The sequence below is a fragment of the Mastigoproctus giganteus genome, chromosome 1 (genome assembly GCF_048544385.1).
Source record: "Mastigoproctus giganteus isolate SK-2022 chromosome 1, ASM4854438v1, whole genome shotgun sequence".
NCBI lineage: Eukaryota > Metazoa > Arthropoda > Arachnida > Uropygi > Thelyphonidae > Mastigoproctus > Mastigoproctus giganteus.
Window position 1 is genome coordinate 170,613,879 of NC_143575.1, and position 24,147 is coordinate 170,638,025.

The 24,147-nt window shown below is 38.2% G+C and overlaps 1 protein-coding gene across 1 annotated transcript in view; it reads right to left on the reverse strand.

Annotated features, from left to right (window-relative positions):
- LOC150091250 (pleckstrin homology domain-containing family J member 1-like) overlaps positions 1-24,147 on the reverse strand; it is an 81,109-nt gene that overhangs the window by 41,616 nt on the left and 15,346 nt on the right. Inside the window, exon 3 of the mRNA XM_090382986.1 lies at positions 5,144-5,222. Within this exon, the coding sequence (XP_090239112.1) occupies positions 5,144-5,222 (79 nt within the window). The remainder of the gene's footprint in view (positions 1-5,143; positions 5,223-24,147) is intronic.

Genomic DNA, 24,147 nt, shown 5'->3' on the forward strand with positions numbered 1-24,147 from the left:
CACATACTGAGGAACAATATCCCAATTTGTCTAAAATGTAAAATAATGAACTAATGTATACTCCCCACCATGACTTATGGAAGTGAAACTTAGGCGCTCACCAAAAGAATGGAAGAGAAACTGAGAACTACACAGAGAAGAATGGAACTAATTATATTGGGAATCAGACTGTTAGATACGAAGAGAAACACGTTGATTAGGCAGCAAACTCAAGTAAAGAACATTCTTATCAAAACTAAAGAACTAAAATGGTCTTGGGCAGGACACACAGCTCGAAGGCATGATGACAGATGGACTAAGAAGATAACAGAATGGTACCAAGAGGAGCTAGAAGAAAACCTGGATGACAACAACGGGGAGATGGACAGATGAAATTCAAGAGTTTGTGGGTAGTAAATGGATGGCCATTGCACAAAACAGAAGGAACTGGAAAGTTGCTGGAGAGGCCTTCATCCTGCAGTGGATTGAAAATAGCTGATGATGATGATGATTATCACTCAGACTGCCATTTGAGTTGTTCCTGCCACTGATAACATAGTATTTACCACAGAAATACATTAGAGTTAATATTTTAAAATATCAGTGCCTCCTCCCTCTTTTTTTTTTTTTTTTTTTTGATTTGGTAGTTGTTGGCGCATCGGCTTCTGTGGCCATATTGCACCTCCCAAGGTTCTTGCAGTACTTTGATCCAAGCCCGAGGCGGGAATCGAACCCGCGACCTTTGGGTTGCCGGGCAGGTACTTTACCCACTCGGCTAGCCCGGTCGGCCTCCTCCCTCTTGACAAACTTTCCAATTTAGCCATTTTGAGAACCCACTTGTTTGTTACCTACAAGTAGCAGAGAATTAGTTCTTATAGTTCAACCACTTGAAATCAATAGCATTAGTCATATGGTGCACTAACTGAAAAAATAATCTTCTTCTTCTTTGTCCTCGCCTTCTTCCCACGTTCATTGGGGTCTGTGTGATTCATTTTCCACATAGGTACCAATTAAGATGACCTCTGAATTTGCCCAAACTGCAAGCCTCAACCACACTTGGAGGCAACTTATTCCAGTAATTGGAAACTCGCTGGGTGAAAGAAAACTTCCTACAATCCATTCTAAACCTCTTCCATTGTAATTTGAATTTATGGCCAATAGCTCTGGAATTATTTAAAACAGAAAAAAATCTTGCATTCATTCATTTTATCTTGCTCCTTTAAGAGCCTTCAGTACCATATCCTGTCTAAGATGTCTAGTTACCAAGTCTGTAGCATATTTGAAATCTTTTCTCACATTGAGGCCCCCTTTTGCCAATATCAAAGTGTATTGCCTATTTCTGGCCAGTCATGCAATATGATGGCTTTTCTTAAGTGTAGTCTTAGAATACTATGTAGTCCATAGTATTCTAAGTGCAATATTACAATTGTATTGTACAGCGGAAGTATGACCTCCCTGTCTATAAATGCTTAATAAAACATAAATAACACACCAAGGCCTTCCTTGCCACCTGTCTGCCCTGCACAAAGAACTTTATGTCTGCTCTATTATAACCGCTTAATCCCTCTCTTTATGTACTATTTTAATTCAATTTCATTGATTATATTAGTTAACTGACTTGCTATTCCCCAAGAGCAAGACCTTGCATTTTGCTATATTAGCCCCGTTTTTTAGCTTCCACTTCTGTAATCATCACTGAAGTCTGAGTTGTCTTGAAGAATGTGCCATTTGACACTAATTAACTACTCTCCCAATCATGATATCATCTGCAAATTTTAGCTGTTCCTGGAGGCCATATTTCGTACTGATGGGGATAGCAATTTTATAAGAAAATACAGTGCTTTTTTTGTGACGATACGCAACGATACGGTGTACCGGCACCTTTATGAACAGTGACGTGTGACATTTGGATGCAATGCACTTCAAAATTTATAATATTCCGTAAATTTTTTCACATGTTTACCTACTATTCAAATAAGCTTAAAATGATTTAAGCTAACTTTGCATTTTTTACTGTCTATTGTTAAGATATTTTCTATATAAAACTGTATAACCATTTTTATAATTCTAAATTACTCAGTCGGACCTCTGTTTAATTATTTTGAATTCCCCTCGGAAGTTACATTTAAAATAGTTTCGGTTGAGGGAAGAAAATTTTCATATAGCGAACAGATTAGGAGAGAATTAACTTGGTACGGCCTGTTTGCATTTCTGGCCTTCAGGCAATTAGTGCTGCTGCGCGAATTACGAGAGCTAAAGTGATTAGTATTGTATAATCTTAGCAGTACCTGGTAAAACCTATCCGACCACCTGTCCCACATACGGAGAAGTCGCGCTGGTCAACGGTGAGCAGATCAAGGGGTATTCCCAATGGGCTCTGGCCCACCTTCTACTGCAGTGGTGTTCAACCTTTTCCAGTACTGGGGCCATATTAAAAAAAATTCAAAGTTTCTTTAGTGTGTTACATTTTCGATATCTTGTTGCATGTAAAAGTAAAATTGAAAATATTAAAAAATTTAATTAAGTACAATACACAATTACATTTACTGAACAAAACATTTAATGAGAAAAATTTTTTGATAATAAATTTAAAATGCTGTTTCAGTTCACTTTCCTTGTGGGTCATAGGTTGGACAACTCTGTGAATCAACTGTAAGCGCCTCATTCGAGAATTAGAAAAGTGATTTTCTTTTACCCCATAAATAATCATCTGTTATTTCGCGGAAGTGCGTTATCCACATTTTTCCGAAAATTTTCCCTATCTCTGTTTACACTTTACCTGAATATCCAAATGATACCGATATTTTGGACAGAAAAAAAAATTTTAATTTAAGAACTAGTGACAATACCGATGATGAGAGAAGGAAAATGAGGACAATGAAGGTATTAAACCTTCAAAACATGAACTGTTGGAATTTGGTGCAAATGAAGTTAGAAAATTGTCAATTAGAGTTAAATGCAATTCGTGGATACCTAATTGATAAGAAGGTTTCCGAACAATTGAAGCATTTGATGAACGCTCTGAGTACGATATCAATTTCACCGAGTGAATGTGAACAAGGATTTTCAGAAATAAATCTGATCGCCAACCAGCACTTCGTTGATGACAAAAACAGTTTCTTCACTACTGTTTCTTAAAATTGTGGGCCATCCGCTGACCTGCTGCGATCCAGCAAAATATGTCAATTCGTGGCTGCTTCGGAAACGTCATTCAGCAACCGATACAAAAATCAGGAAAAGAAGTCAGCATAGGGTGTCGGATGAGAACTTAATAAAAATTTGGAATATTCTACAAAAACTTTATTATGAAATTATTTTTACTTATTTTACTCATTTTTTTTTATATACTTGAATAATAAATTTATGCTTAATAAATTATGTTAATATACTCAATTTCTTGTTCTTATTGTAAAAAACAAAAAAAAAAAAATTACTACTAAAGTAACAATATCGGGGGGGGGGGGGGTTAGAGTACATTTCATATCCTTTTAATTTTCAATTTTTCCCGATAGCAAAGAATGAGTACCGGCACCTATTTTTTTACAAAAAAAGCACTGAGAAAATACCACTGAATTACTAAAAATTTTGTTTCTTTTCTACATCAATCTATTACTTCACTTATTTTGAACTCATAGTATGCCCTCTGTTTAGATAGGGTAATTTCAATAATGAGCAGTTTAACATACTTTTTTTTTGCTCTGGGGTAGGAGATAGTTTTCATTCCCACACTGACAATGGCAAGTTAAATGAAATATTATAGTCAGTCCTCGTATAGCATGATAGTTGTGTTCCTAGAAACTCTCGTTCAATGCAAAATCATGCAATATAAATAACAGGCCCTATGGGAAAAATAGGGTTAGGTGCTGACCATCCAAGGTTGAACAGACATTTGTAACCAAAACATTATCAAACACAATAAATAATCGTAATAAAAAAATACTTGCGTATTTTATTGTGATTGCATAATAAAATATTGCTAATGCTTTTGCTTCTATCGTAAGCAAACTTGTTCTTTGTTTGATCTTCTATCCAAACAGATGACAGCCGTTCCATCTCTTCCAATTCTGTGTCTTGATCTAATGGATTTTGTTACACTGAGTTGTTCCTGCTATGAAAGTTTTTATTTTCTCAGCATTCTTTCTAATTCTCGGCGTTGCCTCAAACAGGCCTGTAGCACGTGCAATATCACATGGTCTTTCGTTTTGCTCAAAGTGTTTCACAATTTCATATTTTTTCTCTATAGACACAGGTGGACTGGCCATAAGCCTTACTGGGGAAACCCTGGTGGGCCGGAAGCCAGAAAACGATGGAGGCTGATGTGATTTTGGCCATAAATGCTAGTATGAGGCCGCTACAAATTTTCCTGGGTAAGAATTTTTGATCCAGTCCACCTCAGTCTATTGATATTGCTTTTCTTTTTCTCTCTGAATCTGTAGTGTCTTCACCAGGACGCTTCCTTTTCACACTAAGTATTTTACTCATTTTTTGGGAATAAAGCACAATTACAAAATGAGGAGGCATGCTTGACACACATAAACAAAGCTGCATGCATGTAGCAACTGAATAAACAACACCGTAAAGGCAAAGACAACTCTACCTCGCTAGCTCGCATTTTACTAAAGCACATTTCTGGGGGTTTACTACCATAAAACAATAAAAACAATTTCCAGTTGCATTCCTGTAAGTGGAATCTGTTATAAACTGGTAATAAAGTCAATCTAATTGCATTTGCGATAATACCGATAGCTGGAATTGTGTGGGTTTTTACGTTATTATGGTGAAATGTGTTTCCCCTTCACTGATATAAAAAAACAAAAATACATTTTCAGAATCTTCTCTTCATTCTTATTGTGTTGCATTCAGTTGGGGTGATTCCGCATTCGACTGCCATTTCTTGTAAACACAAAGGCGAATCGTGCATAAGCGAATTCAGTTCGTGTTATATACGATATCGTTCCCCTATTTATAAATTATGTATGATTGAATTCATGTAGTGTAAACACGTGTTATACGAGGACTGACTGTACTCCTAAATACAGACAGCTGGACAATTCCAACATCACATGTTGGAATTCTTGTCGGCATACATTTTACCCTCTAACTTCCCAAAAGATTATCTAACAATTGTTAAAATATACAGAATTTTTTTAAAAAGCAAACTTACTGATAGAGAATGCAAAAGGCAGTTCTGTGTAATTTTCCTGCTGAATTCTACATTGTTCAATGACAATTAGTCCTACAGGCTAAAATAAAATAAAAAAACATTGTTAAAGGTAGTAAAATAAAAATAATTCTATTTATATTTGCTTTTTACATCTGTGTTAAGAATCTACAGAGTTCTTGTAAAACTCCACACAACTTTCTCTTTCCTTCAACAAATAACAAATATGGCAAGTTATTAAAAGTGAAATAACAATAACTTTGATGGGGCGCCAAAGTTAGTCTCAATGAAATTGTGCATGAAAAAAAAAACAAAAAAAAAAAAAACAATACTACTCTAAATGAAGAACAAATAAAATAACATAAATTAACTTTGTTGTAAAAAAAGTAAATCAATTAATTACAACACTAACTACATTCTTTTAAAAATGAGACATATAAAGCAGTCTGCCCTCAAAAGCATTGAATTCACTTTTCATTTAATTCATAAAAATGAAGAATGGTTCATTATACACATACTAAAAAATACGAAAGCTTTATTTAGTATCAAATTGGACCATCTTTGTTCCAAATAAAGCACAGAATGATTTCTATAAAATATTTTAGTGTGTTTTGGTATAATTGTAACAATTCTTCCAGCTGCAACAAAGTTCAGGAAAGAGGACTTCGTTGCCAAATAGCTCTCTCCAGCATATCCCACACATCTCAATAAGACTTGGATCAGGTGAATGAAGGGGCCGAGGAAGATGGTGTAAATCTGTGACATGTTCTCTGACCCATTCTTGCACGATTCTGACATGTGATGTTGCATTGTCGTCCAAAAAGTGGCCTTCAACTTCGGGACAAAAGTGTAACATTGCAGGGTACACTAAATCTGATACAAAATTCAGGTACTCCGTGGATGACATTTGACCTTCCACCGGTATCGATGGACCCAGTTCATTCAACAAAACATTTCCCATACCATGATACCACCTCCAGATGCTTGGGTTGATTCATCAGTTCGTTAGGTTATCGTCACACCCTCTGCCTACCACCAAGCAAAACAAAGTGTACCATGATTCATCTGATCACATGACTTTCTTTCATTGTTCCACTGTCCAATCAGGAAGCAGAGATAGGAAACCCCTGGGGCCCCTTTGACAACTAACACTTGTCCAATCAGGAAGTCTGGCCTACCTCCATGTAGTGCAAAGTGGAGTCCCAAGGAGGCCCCGTGTCTAAATGGCCAGAACAGCATAACTCCATACTACACTGACACAAACCACACATAATGGATGCTTGAGATGGATTCTTTTGAGATGGTTTCTTTTGAGAAACCAGTTATGTCTTTTTGTTTCTTGAATTGTGGCTGCTGCTAAATGTGCAGCCACAATAGGAATCTCTTTTGAAGTTTGATAGATCGTGCATTTTCCCATTCTGGGTTCAGATTACTGTAGTCGAACAGCCTGTAGTCTTTATACTCAACAAGGTAACACATCACCTGAAGTCAGGCTTCTTTGCATCTATTTGCATTTCTCCTGTCTGTGACTGTCATAATATAATGGTTCTTATTTTTTTTTGGCCAGTGTGTGTAATATTCAATATAAAAATTGCAGCTCTGCCAAAAACATTCAATATAAGCACAACCACAATAATATACTTTAATTATTATTCTTGACATTATATTTAATGACTATTTGATCTTTATGGAATCAAAAAGTTTTTTTTTTGGCATTAGCATATACACCGATGAGTCAAAACATTATGATCAGCGAGTCGTTATGCAAATCGAAGCAACTGCAGGTTGGGCCATGGTATAAAAAACACCCGATACTGAGCAGTGCCTCCGTAGCCGGGTGGGCAGGAGCAGCAGTGCATAGTACACGCTTCTTGATTAGACTGGGATTCGAGCCCGTGACCACCAAATATGGAGGATGCAGAAAGGTCATGGAATGACCACCGCATATCCGGGAGCAATATGGCCTTAGTTGCTAATGCGTCTAAAAACCAAATAACAAACAAACAATACTAAGCTCCGTTAATCAATTATTTCCCTGACTTCAATCTCTCTTGGCATAAGCACATCACAAATTTTGTTTTCTCTTTTGCTCTCAGTGTTACTTTTCTTCCAAACAGCTGTTCACTCTGTACAAATTGCAAATCCACTCTAACGTGGAATATTGTTCCCACATCTGAGGTGGTGTCCCCAAAACCTCTCTCAGGCTGCTAGATTCTATTTAAAAGAGGGCAGTTATCTCTAACAGAGTCCCCCACTCTCTGTCTCAATGGCATTGTTTCTGCTGCATGCCTTTTCTGTAGATACTTCCATGGGTACTGTTCTTCTGAATTGGCTTCTATAATTTCCACTCTCTCTTCCAAAGAAGTCAGCACTTGCCACCAGTCAACTTCCTTTTACTGTCCAACCTCAAACTCGCAGAACCAACTTTTCTTCTTCCTCATTTATTCATTCAACTTCCATTCTCTGGTACAACCTTCCTTCCTATGTATTTCCTGAAAATTATAATCTACAGAAATTCAAGTCTAATGTCAATAAGTATCTTCTCAACCTTCAACCTATGCACAGTACTAAGTACTATAGGTTCTAATACCTCTCATGCTGGAGTTTTCATAAAAAAAAAAAAAAAAAAGCACTCCAGCATAACCACTGGGTCAAAGGGATTTACTTCTCTCAGAAAAGATGTAAACCTCCAAAAAAACTTTCTTGTTCATTTCTCAAATATACATGGCCTCATTGTCCAATTCCACCTATAATCTACCAAATCTCACTTTTTCTGATAGGACCTCAAATTATCAGTTGCTTCTACCACTAGTCATCTTAGTTACCTTAACCATTTGCTATAAGGTGGTACTTGTACATATGTCTGTTCTGATATTCCTTGTCAAAGAGGCTCCGGGTGCCAAACGAATGTGATCGAGCGTTTTCTCTGTGCTTAAAAAGTGATTATCAAAAAGCGATTTAAAGTTATATTAAGTTACTGTCCTTAAGAAATTTATTTTTTATATCAGCTACTTGTACAGAGCAAGAAAGAAAAGCCACCTTTCTTTATTTTTCATACTTCTTTTACTAACACTTAATACCCTAAGCTTGGTCACACCGGGCACTGCTCCTGCCTCCCCGTGGCAGGGCCGGAAGTCTTGGCAGAAAAGCTAATCTGCCAAGGGCTAAAAGGAGCAAACATGGATCAACATGCCTTTCCGCCTCTCGAGCCGACAAGCTCTCGGCCAGAGTTAGACAACGAGCATAACACGTCGCAACCCAAGAGGATGAAAACCACTTCCTCAGCGACAAATTGTCCTGCATTTCTAATAATGCACTCTCTTGGAAATCAGCCTCTCAGTAAGCTCTCTCCGTTTGTTATCCAAAAACACCTGGAAAGTCTGGCAGGATCGCCTAAGACAGTCAAGAGACTGCAATCAGGCGACCTACTAGTGGAGACAATAAACCATGGACATTCGCAGAAACTACTAAACCTTGCCAACTTTGCTGGAATTCCAGTAAAGGTTTCTCCCCATGCTACCTTAAATACATCCAAAGGGATTATATCCAGCTGGGATCTTTTGAATGTCACGGAGGAGGAGATAATGCAAGAACTTCAAGACCAAAATGTCATTGCAGTCAAAAGGATTATGACTAAAAAAGACAATATACTTGCACCTACAAGGAACATTATCCTCACTTTCAATACGCCAAATCTACCAACATCGATAAAAGCAGGCTATCTACATTGTCGCATTAGGCCCTACATCTTATCCTTTGAGATGTTTTAAGTGCCAAAAGTATGGCCACTCTCAAATGGCATGCAGAGGAAATCAAGTTTGCCCCAATTGTGGGTCCTCCGAACACACTCAAAGTGATTGCTCAGCAAAAGAAATGGCCTGCCCCAACTGTAAAGGCAACCATCCTGCTTATTCCAGGTCATGCGAGAAATGGAAAACTGAAAAGAAAATTGTGACATATAAGATTGAAAATAAAATAAGTTTTCAAGAAGCAAGGAAAGTAATTGCTCCCAGTATGACTAAGCGTACATACGCCAGAATTGCACAAAAGTATCAATCAGTGGGCACCCAAACCGATGTTACAGTACCTACAAACACTTCAATCTCTGACTGGGCTCAGGCTGTTCTCTCCCAGCAACAGTCCAATACACCTAAGCAGATGAACCAGGCAAATAATACTGCAATTACAGTACCAGCAACATCTCCTTCTCCTCCCACAGTGATTACTTCTACATCAAATAATCGGAGCTCACATTTAAAAAAGAATATCCAAGAAACATCTATGGATACATTCGACCCATCTAGACAAGAAACTATACTAGAATTACATGCGGAAGAAGAAATGGACACCGGTAGACCATTCTTCTCCAAAAAAGACAAACCAAAGCCTGAACGTCACAAGCCAACCACATTAAAAAAGCAGTCAGATACAGCTCCTTCTACTAAACACCAATAATGCCTTATATTCTACAATGGAATTGCAGAGGATATCGTAGCAACCTTAATGATATTCAAGTCCTAATTCACCGCTATTCTCCAGTTGGTTTCTGTCTACAGGAAACCTACCTAACTCCACAAATTTCCACCAACATAAAGAACTATGTCATCTATCGACAAGATCGTAATATTTCAAATTCTGCCCGTGGAGGTGTGGCCATCTTCATCAGCTCAAAGATCCCGACCAAACAAATTGTTTTGCAAACTGATATTGAAGTTGTTGCTGTACGTTTGATAACCCAGATTGCGTTAACACTAGCATCAGTCTATCTCCCACCAAGTCATACTTTCTCTTACCAAGATCTTGAAAACCTGCTAATGCAATTGCCACCCCTGGTCTGTATGTTGGGTGATTTCAATAGCCACCATCCCTTATGGGGATCAACAAAAGTAGATACACATGGCCGACTAATTGAAACTTTTCTAGACAAACAAAACCTTACTGTTCTTAATACTGGTGCACCCACTCACATACAATTACAACTGGACAAACTTCTGCAATCGATCTATCAGTATGTTCCCCGATTCTGTTTCCAATCATAGAATGGTCTGTTTTAGATGACCCATTGGGCAGTGATCATTTTCCCATTATTTGTGATCTGCTCACTGCACAACCACCATTAGTCAATCCCTGCAGGAAATGGAAGTTCTCTCAAGCCAACTGGGTCAAATTTCAATCTTTTGTCACCCTGGATGAGCAATATATACGTACACAGTCGATAGATGAAGCCACAGATTGTATCACTTCACACATACTATCTGCAGCTAAGTGTTCAATTCCATTGTCGAATCCTCATTCCCAACGGCACCATAACTATTGGTGGAATGAAGACTGCACTAAAGCAAAGAAGTTAAAAAATAAAGCATGGAATCTATTTCGCAGATCACCAACCACGACTAATCTAATCAATTACAAGAAGCTAAGAGCGAAAGCACGTCTCATTCAAAGGCAAGCCAAGAAGAATTCTTGGATTCATTTTGCATCTACCATAAACAGAAACACTAACTCCAGGTTAATATGGAAGAAAATCAGACAGATTTCTGGAAAATTCCCAACAACCCCTTCACCAATTCTTTCATGGAATGGGCAGGAACTCTCTGCTCCTGAGGACATAGCAAATGCTTTGGGCAAAATGTTTGCTAAAGTTTCAGCGGCCTCAAATTATTCTGCGGATTTTCAGAAAATAAAGACCAAGACCGAAGAACGAGCCATAAACTATCGAACCTCAGTTTTCCTTCCGTATAACCAGCCTCTTCAATATCACGAACTTCTACATGCCATGAAAACGACCCACAACGGTGCTGCTGGGCCAGATGGAATATCTTATATCATGTTACAAAACCTTGGAGACAAAAATTTACAAATACTACTGGTCTACTATAACAGAATATTTATGAAAAACATTTATCCCATCTCTTGGCATCATGCCACAGTTCTTGCCTTTTTGAAACCTGGAAAAGACCCTACAAGGCCATACAATTACCGACCAATTTCCCTCTCCAGTTGCCTCGGTAAATTACTTGAAAAAATTATTCATAATCGACTTGTTTGGACCATCGAAACACAACACCTAATGAGTAATAATCAGCATGGCTTTCGTAAGAACAGGTCCTCCTTAGATCTCATGATTAAGGCAGAGTCTGCAATTCGCAATGCCTTCTTAAAAAATGAACATCTCGTTTTGGTTTCCATTGACATAGAGAAGGCATTTGACACTACCTGGCGTCATGGCATACTCAGCGACCTCCATGCCCTTGGTCTACGAGGCAACCTTCCTATATTTATCAGAAACTTTCTCCAGAATCGTTCGTTCCAAGTTCGATACCACAACTCGCTTTCTATGACATTTTTACAGGAAGAAGGAGTGCCACAAGGTTCTGTATTGAGTGCAACCCTCTTCGCTCTTAGAATTGATTCTATAACAAAAGAACTCCCAAATACAGTTGAGACCTATCTTTATGCGGATGATCTATCCATTTCTTGCCATTCTCAGAATATGAAATCCATTGAACGGCAACTGCAGTTATCCTTGAATAAGGTGCAAAGGTGGGCAGGACTCAATGGCTATCGTCTATCTCAGCAGAAAACTGTTGCAGTCCACTTTTGTAATCAACGAAAAATGCATACAGATCCTGAACTTCAGATGTCAAATTTTACCATTCCAGTGACCAACAATATCAGATTCTTGGGATTAATCCTTGACAGAAAATTAAATTTCTTTGAGCACATTAAATCGCTACGTACTTCCTGCCTTAAAAAACTGAACATACTGAGAGCTTTATCTGCAATGTCTTGGGGAGCAGACCGTACATCTTTGCTTCTGCTATATAGAGCATTGATCAGATCCCGTTTGGATTATGGTGCTCCAATCTACGATCCTGCCCGAAAGAGTACACTACGCTGGTTAGACCCTATACAGCACAGTGCACTGCGGATTGCCCTTGGCGCATTCAGGACATCCCCTACCCAAAGTTTATATATTGAAGCACATGAGCCCCCTCTTTATCTCCGCAGGAAAACACTACTTCTTAAGTATGCAGCCCGAATACAAAACTGCTGCCAGCATCCTATTGGGCCATATCTCTTTAATCCACCACTGCAAAACCTTTATAGAAACAAACCCAGTAAAATAAGACCGGCAGGCTTACGCCTAATTGAAATAACACAGAGTTGGAATATTCCTAATGTCAACAGGCTAGACGTAGTGAAATACCTTCACCCACCTTGGACACCTCGTCCACAATTAACTTGGCGCATTATAGCCATAGTTGCTGATGCGCCAATAAAACTCAACCAACCAACCAACCAACCACAATTAACTTGTGATACTTATCTTAAAAAATGGGGAAAGAATCTACCGTCACTCACCATGCAACAACTCCATGCAAGCCATATTCAGAAATATGCTAGTTTATTGCCAATATATACTGATGGCTCCAAATCACACTCAGCTGTTGGAGCAGCAGCAGTATTTCCCTCTACAATCATTTCTGCTTCCCTTCCACCTGAGTATAGCAGCTTCTCTGCAGAACTTCATGCAATAAAGTTAGCTTTAGAAAACCTGAATCTCTACCCATCTCTAAAATACATTGTATACACTGACTCTCTAAGCTCAATTACAGCAATACAAAACTTTTCTTATAAGGTTCATCCTATATTAAACCAAATCAGAAGCCTATTATTAAAAATTGAGGAACGTCATCAATCAGTGACCTTTTGCTGGATCCCAGCCCATGCGGGGATAAAAGGGAATGAACTCGCTGACAAAACTGACAAAAATCCAACAACTTATGATTTAACCTTTGCTCCTATTCCAATCTATGACTATAATCATATCATACAAACAACATGTCTTGCGATGTGGAAAGAGTTATGGCACACCCAAAGCAATAATAAACTTTATCAGTTGAAACAGGATCCACAGCTTTGGCGCTCTAGCACCAAAACAGTACGAAGAGAAGAAGTAGTGCTTGCACAAGCACGGATAGGACATACATATCTGACTCACCTTCACCTACTTACAGGAGAGGATCCTCCTCATTGTCCACACTGTTCCTCGCACTTATCAGTCAAACATATTCTTGTTGACTGCCCTCACTATGATCAGGACAGAATATCCATTCTCCTTTCCCTAAAAAATCTTTCGGAACCGAAGACATTAAAAAATATTATAGGTGACGACGCAAACATCAACGAATTCTTCTCTTTTTTGAAAAAAATTGGATTGTATCATAAATTTTAAAACTTCACTCTATTAAACCATAAATTGATTCTATCTGAAATTTGATTTTTATTATTTTCCTATGAATAGGTGCACTATAACCCCAGCAGCTCGTGTGCCATTAAACCCCCATCACAACAACAACAACAACAACCTTGTCAAAGACCTAATTGGGAATCTCTTCTCTTTGATCTCCTCTGGCATAAAATCTCTCTATCCCATTCTGTCGAATTCATCTGTTTCCTTTATTATCTGCCCAACTCAACTGATCATTTGGAGTACTGGCTTCCTTTCTTTGAAAACCAGCTTTCTCCAGCGTAACTTTCCTAACAGAATTATTAGGAAAGTTAGGCTGGAGAAATGCATCACAATTTTCCTTGATTTTAATGTTCACAATTTCAGTTGGCTTCAATTTTATATTTACATGGATCCAGCAGGTCAAGATGATGATGCACCAACACCCTTGATCTTTTTCACTGCAATAATTCAGCAAATTACATGCCCAACATTAACAGTCCACTAAGAATTTCAGATCACAAATCCAATCTCAATATATGCTAAGGTAGTGTCACAGAAATTATTCTGGTAGGGATGAAATTCCTTTATTCTGCCCTAAAATCCCATGTAGTTTTCCAATAAATGTGCTAATAGTATTCAAGGTAAGAGCATAGCATATCGCAATTGGCTTGCATCCAAATATATGCCTCATTTCCAGCCTACAATAAAGCTTGCAACAATTGCAAAACACTTATTAATCAATCCAGACTTAATTTTGAACAAGCTAAGAACAGAAAACTTGTTTCTTTTCCAAATGATAGCCTAGCATGCTGGCCTGTTGACAAAACTATTGGCCACAACTTCTGTCCATCAATACTCCCATCTATGTTACAGTTCTATTGCACCCTCCTCTAAAGGATGTTAGTTAGTTTAGGAGCATTAGCAACTAAGGCCATATTGGGGATATGCGGTGGTCATTCCTTGACCTTTCCGCATCCTCCGTATTTAGTGGTGACGGGCTCGAACCCCGGTCTAATCAAGAAGCGTGTGCTACGCACTGCTGCTCCTTCCCACCTGGCTACGGAGGCGCCTCCTCTAAAGGACAAAGCTAACTTATGAGCATCCCATTTCTCTTCAACTCATGTATCAATGATCTTGGTAAACCATCTACTGTAATACTGATTAACTCCACTCAATGCCTCCAGTGGTCTTCCGACAAAAGTATGTTAGAAGAATTGTGAACAATCTTGATAGTATTTCTCCACTTGTTCTCAACTCCTACGTTCCTAAGCTTGGTTTCTTTTCTCTGTTGCCTTTTTACACTTTCTTATTCGACTGGATTTTTCCTGCTGCTTATAAATTTGTCATATCTAGCCAGTCCCTATAAAGAGTGATAAATCCTTTTCTTCCAGTTATTACCCAATTGCACTTACCTCTACTCTTTCCAAAGTAATGGAGAAATCCAACTGTCAACTCTAAAACTATTTTGACACCTTAGATCAGATTAATGATCACAGTATGGATTCAACAGTGTTGATTCACTGGTGAAATTTTGGCTAATGTTACTCATTTCTGGTAAAACTCAAGCAATATCCATTTTTAAGGTAGGGCAGGACACAAATGCTGTCCTGCTTCAACTTCTCAAATATCCAGCACCAATTCCTTCAGCCTGCAGTTGTGGTGTCCCTAAATGTTACAAAAATGATGATGCAACAACTGTCAGGTGTAAACTTCCTTTAATTTCTGGAAAAGGTTCATTTTTTTTTTTTTTTTTTTTTAAATTCTGCTTACAGTTTTGTCTTTTTTTAATGGACTGTAGTACTTATTGTACTTTTGTTTTCAATAAATAAAATAAATATTTTAAAAAATGCTCTTTTTCACACCTTTTATTTAAAAAAAACAAAATATTAATTCTGCTAAAAATTAAAAAGAAAACCTATTATATACATCAGGGGTGGCCAATAAGTCTATTGTGGCTTTAATTTCTGTCAATCACAACAAATTTTAAATTTATATAAAAAATAGATTAGTTAAAATCTAAATGTTACTGTTGCATAATAATACAAATATTATTATTACAAATCTGTTGAATCATGTGAAAATTCAAGTAATTACGTTGTGGAGAGCATAGTGTGTGTCAAACTCTTATTTAGCTTACTTTATATTAATAACTGGACAGTACTTATATGTTAATTTAATACCCTTCGATTTAAAATGAATACTACAAAAAAAGAGCAAAATGTGTCATTTTCGTCAAGAGTGGAAACTTGAATACTTTTTTTGTAATGATAAAAGAAAAATGTTGTTTGATCTGCAACGTTTTCATCGCTATACCCAAAAAAGGAAATTTAGAAAGGCACTTCAATGCACTCCATGGTAAATACCAATTGGATTTTCCACCTAATAGTGACCTTAGAAAAAATAAATTAAAAGAATTTAAATCCAGATTATTTGCACAACAAAATTTCTTCGTGACACCTACAATCCATAGCAGAAACTGTAGCATCATTTAAATTGAATCATCTTGCAAAAAAAACATGCAAACCGTTTTCTGATGGCCAATTCATCAAAGACACATTTTTAGAAATAACAGATTCTCTTTTTGAAAATTTTAAAAACACAAATGAAATTAAAAGTGCTCTTCAAGATCTGCAATTATCTCAAAATACTGCAATGCAACGTAAAAATGTGAGTGAACAATTGCATGCTTGTTGCTAATTGTGTCCCCTTTTCTTTACAACTGGATGAATCCACAGGCGTCAGTGATACAGCTCAATTGCTCATTTTTATTCGTATGGATTTCGATTTTTCTACCACTAGAGAAATGCTGGGTATGGTTTCGTTAAAAGAAAGGAGGCCTTCATATTTTTAATGCATTCAAAAAAAATTATTTAAGCTCGTATCAATAACAACAGATGGAGCCAAAGCAATGACGGGGCATCTTAATGGATTCATCGCATTGTGCCAAAAGGATGATGAATTCCCAGATTTTTTGAGTTACCACTGTATCATTCACCAAGAAGTGTTAGCCAGCAAAAAAAGATTAAATACTAAAAGTGTTATTGACATAGCTTTTAAAATCGTGAATCCCATCAGAAGACAATCTGTTCAAAGGACACTTTTCAAAATGCAACTCGATGAAAATGAACCAGATCTGATTTTACACAGAGATGTGAAGTGGCTGAGTCGGAGTAAGTTTCTACAGAGATTTCGAAATTTGCTGAATGAAATAAAAAACTTTGTTGATCAAAGGGGAGATGATTATCAGCAGCTACAAGATACGGCGTGGTTGTGTGATCTGGATATTTTGGCAGGTTTTACCAGTAAATTAAGTGATATGAATTTGGAATTACAAGGAAAAAATAAAAATGTGGGTGACATGATTAGTAGTATTTCTGCATATAAATATCAATTTTTGGCAATGGCTAAGGATCTCAAAGAAAAAAAATTCAATCATTTTGCAAATCTGCAAGATCATTCGCAAAAATATCCTGTTTTTGAATTTAATAGTGTGAAATATTTTGGTCTGCTGATGAGGCTAGTGGGAGCCAGATGTGTTCAAAGCTGCTAAGTGGATTTTCTTATTTATTGATTTGAAATTATTGTTTTTCTAAAACTTTTGATTTAAATTTAGTAGTATAGCATTATTTTGTGTCTTTCTGATTAATTTGGTGTATTTATTCTTTACTCGGCCTTGTAATTGCATAAAAGTATCGGTAAGGGTATCATATCCACGTGTTACGAGTTGCACTCCGCTGAACGAGAAGTTTTTTAGCCATATTTAGCCGCTTTATTGACCAATTGATACATAAAATTATTTTCTATAAGTAGCTTATAGGCCTAGTCAGCATCATTAGTTTATTCTGAATTGAGACAGCGAGATTTGGAAGTTAATTAATACTTAAGTGTCCGTAGATTTACCGTTCGTAACTTGCCCCATTGTTATACGATACGTTATATCCCGAACTAGATAGCATTAGTATAGTATATAATATAGTCAATTAATCAGCAAAATCTACTAATTCTGTTAAACTTCGTTGTCAATTAAATTGTACTTTTAACTAAATACATATAACGACTTAGATTACAAACGAAACAATTAATTAATACATAACTTGATACGGAAGTTATATAAACAGAACTCGTAGATAATATTTGATACTGAAAAATTATATAGCATTATAACTGTGTTGGGATACAAGTTTAGGGTTATAATTTTGTACAGAAATTGAAATTTTATTGAAATTAAATTGAAATCATGACTCAAACCAGAGCAGCAAAGCAAAAGGCTCAAGCTAATGGGAGTGCTGTGGCTCAGAGGAGAACTCAGGGGGGGCAGTTGCCCTCTGAATCACAACCTTTTAAAATGCACTGCATGCATTATGTTTGTGGAGCAATCGAGAATGGGACATGATATTGCCATGGGGGATGTCTTTGTATGTGAGCGACGCAAGGAGTGTAACGAAATCAGGTGACAACTCAGTGTTGTTATGGGCCTATATGAGAGCTTGAAGAACAGGGTGGATGCCCTCGAAGGATTTAAAGTGAGGGACCCATCAAGATCTCAGCTGCCCACATAAACGCCAGAGCTTGCACTTGGTCATCACGCAACACAGCGGCAACAACCCAAGGCAGAACGCGCTGGTCCCACAGGAACTAGTAGTTGTTGGTGACTCTATTGTCAGGGAAACGGGGAACATGCTTTGTAAAAAGGATAGATGAAACAGAACCAGGGTATGTCTGCCAGGGGCAAAGGTTGATGACGTCGTAGAGCGGATATCATCTTTTAAGGGCACAAAAGGTGATATAGTTGTACACATTGGCACTAATGATATTAAGAGTAGGAGACCGGCAGAATTACTTAACAAGCACAGGTCACTGTTGAAAAAAAGCAGTGAATTAGGGTTGAATTTGAAAGTGTCTGCAATTCTGCCCAGACACGATAGGAGGGAGTATATGATGAGAGCCTTGTTGATCAATTCGGCCGTGGAAATATTGTGCAAGGCTCAAGGCATAGAATTTTTTTCAGCCTGGTCTGTACTTGTTAAAAGAAGGGACTGCTTCTACAGGGATGGGATACACTTAAATAGAAAGGGTGCAAGAATATTTGCCGATGCTATCAAGGCAGTGTTAGGTGGGTCGGAAAACTGCTAGCTTGGGGGGATACAAGGACTAATAGATTAACAGCAGCCACTGGCAGAGGTGAAAGTGATTCTTGCACTGCTTCTATTGGAATGAGCAGAAACCTGGAAAACAAGATGCAGGATATTTCAGAGACTGCTGGGAGTCATTGCGGTACAAGTAAACACATGGGTTGTGTTAGGGTAGCTAAGAAAAAGAACAGGTGCATGTATACTTGCGTGTACACCAATGCTAGGAGTTTGGTAAATAAATTGATGAATTTGAGGTATTGCTCAAAGCATCAAAGGCGGATATTGTTGGGATATCAGAGATGTGGTGTCACACAGATATAAGGAATGCAGAACTGGAATTTGGGGAGTACATCTACAGAAAGGATAGACAAGATAGGAAGGGAGGAGGGGTTATGCTATTAGTTAAGAAACACACAAAATACAAGGAAGTGAAGCCAGTCGACATCGCTGGACAGTGCAGTGTCGAGTCAGTTTGGTTTGACATAAGCACTGGGAGATCAAAATTGAGTAGGAGTGTGCTATAGGTCTAATGACTCTGATGAGTATAATAAGAAACTGTACAGGGAAATAGAGTGGGCCAGTACATCAGAGAGTCTTATAATGGGAGATTTTAATTTCCCAGATATTGACTGGAATTTGTGGGTTGGTCACTCACACACTAGCAAGGCTTTTGTGGATTTATTGTATGATTGTTTTCTACATCAGCATGTTTGGGAGGCAACTAGAGGGAGTAATACTCTTGATTTGATTATCAGTACTGATTCTTCATTTATTAAGAATCTGCAGATAGAGGAACCACTAGGTGGCAGTGATCACAGTGTGCTGAAGTGAGATTTACTCAATGAGGTAACTACCATCAGGGGTAAAGGGAACGGTTATTGCTTTCGTAAAGGCGACTACGATGGTCTGAGACAGTATTTAAATTCTATACAGTGGAACCAACTGATGATGTTACCAACAGCAAATTCAAAATGGGAAGCATTCAAAGAACTTATCTTGGAAGCTACTAGGCTTTACATACCAACTAAGAAATATTGTTCAAGGTTTAGGCCTAAATGGATGTCAGATGAACTAATGAAACAATGGCAGAGAAGCAAAATGCTTGGGATACATATAAATTAACATGTAACACAGAAGCCTATGATAGATATAAGTTGATCTGTAACCAAGTTACAAAGGAGGTTAGGCAGGCGAAAGCAGATTACGAGAAATCTTTGGCAAAGGATGCAAAGAAAATCAGCAAAGAGTTCTTTACTTATGTAAACTCTAGAAGGAAGGGGATGAATCAGATTGGTCCACTTGATATCGATGGTTCAACTGTTGATGATCCTGCTCAGGTAGCTAACAAACTAAATGAATATTTTGCATCGACATTCACACATGAGGAGTTATTCAGCGAGAGGGAATGCCAGAGGTGTATTCAACTCTGGTAGTAAGCTAGGTAATCTTGTAATAACTGAGAGTTAAGTGGAGGAGAAATTGTTGAATATAAACACAAGAAAGGCACCTGGGGTGGATGGGATCTATCCAGTTATATTAAAGGAGGCAGCAAAGGAAGTAAGCAAAACCTTAACCATAATTATGAGAGCTTCCTTGGACTCAGGGGAAGTACCCATAGACTGGAGTTGTGCAAATGTGACCCCAATTCACAAAGCAGGGATAAGGAGGTGATTATTCCCTTGTATACGGCAATGGTCAGGCCACACCTTGAGTACTGTATACAGGTCTAGAGGCCTTGTTTCAAGAAGGATGTAGAGCTGCTGGAACGAGTACAGAGAAGGGCAACAAGATTAGTGAATGGAACAATGGGTTGCTCTTACGAAGAAAGGCTTAAGTTTTGCAAATTACAGTGTCTGGGGACTAGGCACCAGCGAGGTGATCTGATAGAGGTGTATAAAGCCTTGAATGGTTCGAGCATGCTCAATGCTGATGGGATTCTTCCTCTTGCTCAGAATAATCACCTGAGAGGGCATAAATTCAAATTGAGGAAAGACAGATGTAGGATAGATGTGCGAAATTTGCCTTCAGCCAGCGGGTAGTTGGTTGGTGGAACAGACTTCCATCCCTTGTTGTGGAAGTTGATAGCCTAAATAAATTTATGGCTCAGCTGGACAGGTATTTCGAACGAACGGAGGGGTGAAATGGGAGTGGGTTTTTTTTGGTTTTTTTTTGGCTGATGCTGCATAAGCTTGCTTCTTGCAGCATATGCCCTAATAATGCTAATGCTCTATTTATAAATGATATTGATGATGGCATATCAGGCTTAATGTCCAAGTTTGCAGACGATACGAAGGTTGGCAGAGTTGTTAATGACACTAATGACAGTATGCTGCTGCAACAGAATCTTTAAAAGTTGAGCAGATGGGCTGAGAGGTGGCAAATGAAGTTTAACATTGACAAATGTAAAGTACTACATATGGGAAGCAGTAACTCCAGAGTAACATATCAACTCTGTGGTACTACACTGACCATTGTAGAGAAAGAAAAGGACCTGGGGGTAATTGTGCAGGCAGATATGAAGTTTTCTGAGCAGTGCAGATGGTTTCCAAGAGTAGCTCATGGTGTCTTGTTAATGATATACAGGAATTTTTCTAGGGATAAGGGGGTGATTATCCCCTTGTATAAAGCAATGGTCAGGCCACACCTTGAGTACTGTATACAGGTCTGGCGGCCTCATTTCAAGAAGGTTGTGGAGCTGTTGAAAAGAGTACAGAGAAGGGCAACAAGATTAGTGAATGGAACAATGGGTTGCTCTTATGAAGAAAGGCTTAAGCTTTGCAGATTACAGTGTTTGGAGACTAGGCACCTGCGAGGTGATCTGATTGAGGTGTGTAAAGCCTTGAATGGTTTGAGCATGCTCAATGCTGACGAAAATCTTCCTCTTGCTCAGAATAATCACCTGAGAGGGTATAAATTCAAATTGAGAAAAGACAGTTGTAGGATAGATGTGCAGAAATTTGCCTTTAGCCAGGGGTAGTTGGTTGGTGGAACAGACTTGCATCTGTTGTGGAAGTTGATAGCCTAAATAAATTTAAGGCTGAGCTGGACAGGTATTTTAAAACGAACGGAGGGATGAAATGGGAGCAGTTTTTTTGGCTTATGCTGAATAAGCTTGCTTTCTTGCATCATATGTCTCTACTAATGCTAATGCTAAACAAGAGACATTAGAATTAGTAGAGGCATACAATACAAGAAAGCAAGCTTATGCAGCAAGCTTTTTGGCTGTTGAGAGCTGAAGCTCTTATCAGCCAAAAAAAAACCCTCCCATTTCACCCCTCCATTCATTCCAAATGCCTGTCCAGCTCAGCCTTAAATTTATTTAGGCTATCAACTTCCATCATTTTAACATAGCTATCTACCAAAGTAGTTAAATTAATTAATTAAATTGGCATCGTTTTGGTTATATCTCATATTGTGACTGCCTACACGAGTTGCCACTGGTGGGTGAAGTGTTATTTATTTGAGGTAGTACAATACCATGGCAACTCGTTGTGAAGGCAGTCACAATATGAGATATAACCAAAACAATGCCAAATTAATTAATTAATTTAACTACTTTGGTAGATAGCTATGTTAAAATGATGCACTTGCACTAACCTACATATTAGTCATTCTACCTTGTAGCATGCGGCCTTTCCCCTAAATAGTTTATAGCTATCAACTTCCACAACAAAAGATGGAAGCCTGTTCCGCCAATCAACCACCCGCTGGCTAAAGGAAAATTTCCGCAAATCTATTCTACAACTGTCTTTCTTCAATTTGAATCTATACCCCATCAGGTTCTTAATATGAGCAAGAGGAAGAATCCCATCAGCATTCAGCTTGCTCAACTCATTCAAGGCCTTGTACACTTCAATCAGATCACCTTGCCTACTCTCCAGGTGCCTACTCTCCAGGTGCTGCAATTTGCAGAACTTAAGCCTTTTTGGTAAGAACACCAATTTGTTCCCCACACCAATCTTGTTGCCCTTCTTTGTACTCATTCTAGCAACTCTACATCCTTCCTAAAATGAAGCATCCAGACCTGTATACAGTACTCTAGGTGTGGCCTGACCATTGCATTGTAGGGGATAATCACCTCCCTGCCCTGCTAGCAAAATTCCTATATATCATTGACAAAACTCCATGACCTGCTCTGGTAGCCAGTCTGCACTGCTCAGAGAACTTCATATCTGACTGCACAAGTCTTTTTTCATTCTCCACCTCCCTGAGTGTAGTACCACAGAGTTGGTATGTTTCTCTTGGGTTACAGCTACCCATATGCAGTACTTTGCATTTGTCAATGTCAAACTTCAGTTGCCACTTCTTAGCCCATTTGCCCAACTTATCTAGATCCAGTTGGAGTAGCATACTGTCTTTACTGTCATTAACAACTCTGCCAACCTTTGCATCATCTGCAAACTTGGACATTAATCCTGATATACCTTCATCAATATCATTGATGAATACATAAAACAACAATGGGCCCAGCACCAAACCCTGGGGAACTCCACTAATAATATTTGTCTACGAAGAACAGTGTCCATTAATTACCACTCTGTCGTTTCCCACTCAATCATCCCTTTATCCATTGTAGCCACTTACCCTTAATGCCATACCTCTCCAATTTGTACAGCAGTCTTTTTTTACATTCAGTTCCTTTCTGACCACATCATAGTATCCAATCAAATTGGTCAGACAAGAGCTCCCTTTAATCAACCCATTCTACGTCTCAACTATTACTGCAGTCTTGTCTAGATGGTCCTGCAATGCTTCTTTAACCAGCAACACCATTATTTTCTCTGGAATACAAATTAAACTAACAGGTCTATATTTACTTGTGTCACCTTTTGAATCCCCTTTGCAAATTGGTGATACATTTGCACACCTCCCGTCCATAGTGACCTCCTCTGAGTCCAAGGAAGCTCTCATAATTATGGCTAAGGGTTTGCTTACTTCCTTTTCTGCCTCCTTTAATATAACTGGATAGATCCCATCCACCCCAGGTGCCTTCCTTACATTTAACTTAAACAATTTCTCCTCTACTTTGCTCTCAGTTATTACAAAATCACTTAGCTCCCTGTTACAATTTCATAAACTTCTGGCATTCCCCTCATTGAATAACTCCTCATACGTGAATGTAGATGCAAAATACTCATTCAGTTTATCAGCTACCCGAGCATGACCAACAATAGTAAACCCATCTATGTTAAGTGGTCCAATCTGACTGATCCCTTTCCTTCTAGAGTTTATAAGTAAAGAACTCTTTGCTGTTTTTCTTTGCATCCTTTGCCAAAGATTTCTCGTAATCTGCCTTCACCTGTCTAACCTCCTTTGTGACTTGATTACAGGCAAACTTATATCTGCTATAGGCTTCTGTGTCACCTGATAATTTATATGCATCCCATACATTTTTATTCTCTGTCACGACTCTCATTAATTCATCTGACATCCATTTAGGCCTGAACCTCGAACAGTATTTCTTAGTTGGAATGAAAAGCCTAGTAGCCTCCAAGATTAAGTCCCTGAAGGCTTCCCATTTAGAATTCAATGTTGGTAACATCATCAATTGATCTCACAGTACAGAATTTAAAAACTATCTGAGACCCCTGTAGTCACCTTTACGAAAGCAAAACCCATTCCCTTCCCTTTAGCCTTGA